At 39.8% G+C, this 7,021-nt stretch overlaps 1 protein-coding gene across 3 annotated transcripts; it reads left to right on the forward strand.

Annotated features, from left to right (window-relative positions):
- The first annotated feature begins 851 nt into the window (after window positions 1–851).
- LOC136422764 (chromaffin granule amine transporter-like) lies at window positions 852–7,021 on the forward strand. Of its 3 annotated transcripts, none has more exons than XM_066410631.1 (8): window positions 852–1,247; window positions 2,990–3,068; window positions 4,119–4,170; window positions 4,690–4,753; window positions 5,051–5,102; window positions 5,587–5,652; window positions 6,429–6,568; window positions 6,807–7,021. In XM_066410631.1, the coding sequence occupies exons 1-8, from the start codon at window positions 1,121–1,123 to the stop codon at window positions 6,893–6,895; spliced, it is 669 nt and encodes a 222-aa protein (XP_066266728.1). In that variant the 5' UTR covers window positions 852–1,120; the 3' UTR covers window positions 6,896–7,021. The 3 variants fall into 3 exon arrangements, with proteins under 3 accessions (XP_066266728.1, XP_066266729.1, XP_066266726.1); XM_066410629.1 differs by having other exon boundaries at window positions 863–922; window positions 1,152–1,247; window positions 6,429–6,894; XM_066410632.1 differs by lacking the exon at window positions 5,051–5,102.

A 7,021-nucleotide genomic window follows, 5' to 3' on the forward strand; every position in this document is an offset into this window, starting at 1 on the left:
GATTTTTTGGTTTGCAGAGGTAAAGATTTTATTTCATCACATACACATTTTGTGCCTAATTTGATGCCGATGAAACAGAAAGGATGTCGAACATACGTGCGCCGAAGTACAAAAGTTACTCAAGCAACGAAATAAGTTTTGTAAACAGTTTTTTTAGACATGACCCTAGTCACTCTTGTATTGAGATGTTTGCCCTAGGTGTTCGGTCGAATATTTTGCAGCTCTTTCTTTACTACTGCCAAGAACATCAGAAGCTACATCTGAGATAGGTGTCTGTGTATGTGTGTGTGTGTGTGTGTGTGTGTGTGTGTATGTGTGTGTGTGTGTGTGTGTGTGTGTGTGTGTGTGTGTGTGTGTGTGTGTGTGTGTGCATGAATGAGGGAGAGCGAGAAGGTTTAGAGTGTGTGAGAGAGTGTGTGTCTGTGTGTGCGTGCGTGCGTTAGAGACAGGGATCCGGAGAAAGAGAGAGAGAGTTTAGGATGTTGCATGAGAGAGATAGAGAATGTGTGAGTGAGTGAGTGAGTGAGTGAGTGCGTGAGTGAGTGAGTGAGTGAGTGTGAGTGTGAGTGTGTGTGTGTGTGTGTGTGTGTGTGTGTGTGTGTGTGTGTGTGTGTGCATTAATGAGGGAGAGCGAGAGAAAGAAGGTGTGTGTGTGTGTGCGTGCGTATTTTTGTCTAAATATTCAACAATTGTGACTGAGTTTACAGACATCTATGGCACTGATGCATTTTTCCAAGTAGGGCTATCTATCTTAAGTATTTGTCAAGACTTTTTAATTTTTTGTCCATAACCAATCATTATTGTTGGTCTTTCTTGGATGAAACTTTCGTAATTCAAAGTTTGTCTGACATTATCCAGGAAGAAGAGGAAGATTATTCGATCTTCAACTACTTAAAGGATCCCTATGTTATGATAAATGCAGGTACGAAAGTTCTGGCAACTTAATATGTTTCCATAGTGAACTGCTTTTAGACGACTGCATCAGGTTTATGTCTCATATTGGTTCATGCTGAGATTTCGTATTTAGTGCGATGTGAATATGGAGAAATGTCACAGTAAATCGGCCAAGAACTTGCACTGACAAATTTATCTATACCAACGGGTACCAGGTAATATTGTGATGATTACTATACCATATGTTACTGCTGCAGTAATCATTTTCGTTGAAACGACAACGACGTTGATGGTTTTTGGGGTTTCCCCCGTCTGGATGATGATAACTACGAAGGCTTCCTCATGGCAACAAGGTAAGAATTTATCGTCACTTTGTTAGACTACGTAGTACAAGTTATCTCCTAATACCTGGACAAACTAGAATGTTTTCGGTTTACCTTGCTATCCTACTCTACTTTAAGAGGGTACTCAACAGCAGAAGCAGTTATTATTTTCTAAAAGACCACATTTTATGAATAGAGAATCAACAAAATGTTTATCAGTCACATATTAACAAGGAAATGAACCATTTATAATCATTTATAACCCATGTGTGTTCCATTATAGGAATGTTGCAGAATGTGTTCCTAAAGGAAAAAGGTCACAGTTTACCTCCCGGATCAAAAAGAGAATTAAAAGTTGCCAAGGTTGAAACTATTCACACGCACTGCAAACATTACTATCAAGACCAGTCCTAGATTTCTAAACAACGACCCATTTTTCAGAGGGTACTGTTTTCAAAAAGGTATGTATGGGTTTCAATAGGGGTGACGCAGTAGAGTGCAAAACATTTGAATACCTTTTTAGTCCCTACTTAAAATCTTTAAAACCTTTCTTTTTTGAAATTCTTTGCCCAGTCTGGAGACTTTTTTGGTTAGAGGGAACAGGTAGGGTCTTAGCTTTCCCATTTTGGTTGAAATTTGTTTAGTTTGTCATTTCAGTTGGCGTAAGGATAGAGTTGTTGGGTCATGCGGAGAGATACATCAGAAATCTGGGGTCAAAGGTAGGGTTTCCTTGAAACTGGCAGCTTTCCTCGGAGTTTGAGCTGTACAACCCTTTGTTTTCTTTGCATGGTTATCCACTAAACCCCTGTGACTTTCCAGGATAGAAGAGTTTTTAAGATTTAAGTTTGGGTTAGTACTTTTATGAAGCCTTTTTTCAGTGTATCTTAACATGCTTTCCTATGGGCAACCATAACTTAAAGGTCAGCCCAATAGGATGATTGTCAATGTTAATCTTTGATCCGAAACAAGTTGAAATGAAGATGTTAAGGCTACACATTGCCGGGTGAGTAACCGGAAACACTAGAGTGAAATATTTCTTTAGCATCGCCTCAGTTGAAGTTTGGCCAATTGCCGTCTGCGATATGATATGTTGCACCTGGCTATAATTCATCTGGAGGGTAGTTATTTCTGCTGTATAATGCAACTGCTGCCTAAAAGAAATTCAACGTCACTACATTTTGGGGAGGATTCAGAAAAATGTTACATGCAGGGCCATAACGTTTGCTTCTGTGGTTTAACTTCAACTCGGCCATTTCAGGAGCCTTATTTATTCTATTTTCCATGCACATTGTCTTCGACAAGTCATCTTCAATCTTATGATTATCTTGTCGTCTTTCAGTTGAAAATATTTGCCCAGATGTATCGTTTTATGCTCCATGAAAGCAAGTAAGCAAGAAAGACAGATATCATATCTTACATGGATTTATTTTGCAACTAGACAACAAATAACTTTAGCTTTCCCGAAGAAAACTGCACGTCTAAATCAATAAAAGACACCTCGCTCAAAATATCTACTTCGGCTAATTTTTCCCATATAACATGTACAGTTGCTAGTTTTGTCTTTTGAACTTAGCACTAGTTTTGTGTAGTCATGCTTTGCCATCAAATTTGACAAAATCCCAAACAAAACACGATAATAATTTTTTAATAATGCTGTAATTCAGCATGCTTACGATAAACACGAGGTTTGTACAGTTCTAGATAAGACCAACGACTGAAATGCTTGTGAAAAATGTTGATACGTCTTTTTTTCCCTTATTTTTTAATATCAGGAGTTGCGTTAGTGCCCATAGGAGTCGACTACATCATCGGAACTTTCCTTTCATCGACGCTGATGAAAAAGGCAGGAAGGTAGAATTCTCATCATTATGTAGGGTTACATCGCATTTCATTAGACGTACCACGGCTACCGCTGAGTGACCAGATATTTCACAGCTTGCTCAACGAATTTCACAGATAAAGAGCGCATTTGTTTATACGCTCAATGTGTTGTGTTGTGAAATTTTACATCTTGCATCACATTCCAATTATGACATCATGGATCAACAAATCCATTTTGGTCGCTGTACCGTCTCTTAACGATCGCCCTCTGGTAGAAAGAGGGCCTAAAGCAGAAACACCGATGCAGTGTGTGTATATTCACTCTATTGCAGTGCAACCATTTCTATAGTATTAGAAGAAAGAAAATTGGTGTGGGAACCTACTACACTGTGCTCATCTCAAAATACTAACGTTGTAATACACTACACTACACTACCCCATATACATTTAAAGGACCGGTCACATTGTTCTTAGGTCGACCTACGGTTTTACTGTCGTAGAATGTTCATGCAGACTGTGACAGAACCAATAGCTGACAAGGATCGAGGACAGCCTTTTCTGTGACACGACAGCTTAGTTTTGAATCTCGAGAATGTCGTCTGTTTGCGATCATGCGACGGTCGTACGACAAATGTGATCAGGTCCTAAGTGAGAGCAGATGTAGTTGAAATTAGGCCATGTTGATTTGATTACATGGATGACATCCTCCGGGAACCCCAAAACTGATGCAAGCGTGCTTATAAAAAAAAGTTTGGCAATACAAAAGTTGCCTTCATTATGAAATCTAAATTGGAATTTGCTTTTGCATACTGCGATATTACTATCCGTTTCCCAAACTTTTATTTTTACATTTGCTGTTTTGCAGCTGCTTTGTACGATTTACAGCATGGTTGAGGTGGAGATTTTATGGAAACGGACGAAAATTGATGCACACGCGGATGTCATCCATATAATCAAATCAACATAGCCTGATAGCCTGGAAGAAATACTTCATTTCGATTCTGCAGCCCCAGACTCCTCCCAATTGTCGTAGTACACATTTTATGATTTTTGATATTTGATCTATCTGTGTACCCACAGTTGGCTACTGACGTTTGTTGGAAGCATAGGGTTAGGAGTCTTCACAACAATAGTAAGTTGCCGACTTCGGTATTGAAGAAAATGTCCCTGTCTTCGTTGCTTCAACATTTATTGACAGGACTTAGTGACGATCATTGTTAATACCTCTGATCGCCACTGACCAATACAATACAAATAACAAACGTCTACATAATCACCTTTGCCAAGAAGGTTATGTATTCCTAATCGCGCGCGCGCGCGTGTGTGTGTGTGTGTGTGTATGTGTGTGTGTGTGTGTGTGTGTGTTGATATTTGATACGTCGTTAGGTCTAATCTCGACATGATTAGACTTTGGGCCTCCTAATTTGATAATTAATGAGGAAAGTTTATAAATCCGCTGCATTGCATGATTAGACTCTAACGTGTGCTGCCTTGTAGAAGGATGCTGGCTGAGACTGTCAGAAGAAGAACACGAACACAACAGCATGACCGAAGCAAGATATTTTCCATCATCCAGCCTCTTTACTGGGGCTCGGAAAATATTTAAAAAAAATCAAAGTCCCTCATCATCTAGCAATGCCATGTTTTGCAGATACCGTTGTGCAGTGACATCCCAGAGTTGGTCGCACCCTACCTAACCTTAGGAATAGCGAGCGGTATGTAGTTTATGTCTGCTGTTTCCGACACAAATCTTGAATCTTTTTCTTTCCGATACACTTCAGATGTTGCACAGCCCTATCGGGTGGGGACGTAAAACATTCGCACGTAAAAGAACTTAACACACTTATAGAGTCTGCTAGGTTAAAAACGCGTCCTGTGGCAAGTCACGAATAGTCCTGAGATAATTTTCAGGTTTTCTATAAAGCATGTGGGTCACATTTCATCCATTTCTTACATTGACATCGACTGTATATAACGTAATATGGAAATGGTTATACTTATATCCCCCGCAGGACTGATACAAACAAGTGTGGTAACAGATATTGGGCACTTAGCAGACATCAGGTACGACCTGATATTGTTGCTTAGAAGTTCTTATGGCGTACGATTTTTCAATCTATGACATACCATTTTACCATCTATGACGTACGATTTTACAATCTATGACGTACGATTTTACAATCTAAGACGTACGATTTCACAATATATGCCGTACGAATTTACACTCTATACAACTCCCACCATAGAGGACTTTGAATGGCCGAATGACAATCTTTATGGACGCGAGATCGAAATTTGACGGATTTTCTAGCTATGAGTTGTGTCCTCGCGATTTTGAAAGGCACTTTCCTCACCCCGCCCGGTGTAATTCGTTACCTGATTTCAGTTAGGTGAAATGTGGAAGGAGAGTGCCCTAGACCTAGTGTACTGACAACCCACTGCCCCTACAGCCTCAAAGACTATAGGACCTTTATCAAATCCAGTCATCAATCAATCAATCAATCAGTCTATGTCAAGTTCCTACATGATGTATTCTCTGTGATTCTAGGCACGGCTCGAGATACGGCAGCGTTCGCCATCTCAGTGACCGCTATGGACGTCGGCACCGTTTTGGGTAGGTTTTAATTAAACTTTGCCCTTGCCTTATGACATCTTCCTTTCCTTAAGTTCAGTAGCTGGAGTCTTATTGAAATTATTCATACCCATATTCACAGTCATTACCACATCAAGTTAAGTAACCTGCTGTGAACCGTTTCAATAACAATAAACTTCCCTCATTAATTATGCAAATTAACTGCTGATTTGCCAAATTAGAATACGATCTTGTCAATCATCACTCAAGCTGTCTAAATACCAAAAATCATGACGATCCGTCAACCTCTTCTTGAGTTATTCCCTTTCAAAGTTTGAAACATAATCGGCTCCTGCAGTTCCAAAAAAAGCAGCTAGGGGCCCAAACCTACACAACTTACTGTCATTTCCAGGCTATCTACTACTCAAAAATCATGACCATGGCATGTCCAGAACATGAGATATCAAACCTGGAAGTTCCGCTGCAGTACAATAGCAAGCCACTAGGGGGGCAAAATCATTTCGAGGTCTTCAGACCTACCCACATGCTAAATATTATGACAATCATTCAATGCGTTCTTGCCACAAAAGCGCCACCTACATCGGCTACTCATAGCGGCGAGAAACGTCACCAGGTGAGATTCCTGATTGTGAATAAAGAAACTCAAAATATCCTATGTTCTACCAACCTGATGAAATTATTTTCGGAAGTAAGAAGACAATTCATTTATAAGCAGTAGTCTGTTGAAAGATCGTTTTATTTCTAGCAAATCGTTGTTACAATATTATACAAGATGACTCTTATCTCTCTGACTGTAGGGCTCGGGATCGGTGGGGTTTTCCTGAATGCTGTAGGGTTTTTCCGGATAATGTTGGGCGCTGGGATATTCAACATCCTCCTCAGTCCGGTTGCCATCCTTCTGAGGAATCCTCCAAGTATAGAAAAGAAGGACGAGATGGTAAGCATATTACCATCTATCTATCCATCTATAGGCTGTATATAAATTGTCATAAATCTGGTCGCATAAAATTTATAAACTATCTTGACTTAGGTGGTGCAAAATCTGAAAATATTTTCATACCGCCTTTACCACTCCTGGTCTTAATTACATGTATCAAATGTAGCATCATTTCTCAAATTCTATTCCTGTCAGACCGGTTAATTGAACAGTCAATTCAACTGTTTTCCTTCTGCAGACAATAGTATACAAGGAGGAGAACCAGCTGAAGACGCTGTCCTACAGACCTCAACCTGGGGAGGATCCCTGAGGCATTCTTGGACTTGATTCATATTTTGGTTCCTTTTTGTCTTTCTCCTCTTTTGATGCTTTCAATTAGCTTGAAGGTGTTTACTGTTCTCGGTTGTGTCCATGGTCAGTAAACGACACAATAAAGACATTTTTGTGAGCTGA

This window comes from Branchiostoma lanceolatum, chromosome 17, assembly GCF_035083965.1.
Source record: "Branchiostoma lanceolatum isolate klBraLanc5 chromosome 17, klBraLanc5.hap2, whole genome shotgun sequence".
In the NCBI taxonomy this organism is placed as follows: domain Eukaryota; kingdom Metazoa; phylum Chordata; class Leptocardii; order Amphioxiformes; family Branchiostomatidae; genus Branchiostoma; species Branchiostoma lanceolatum.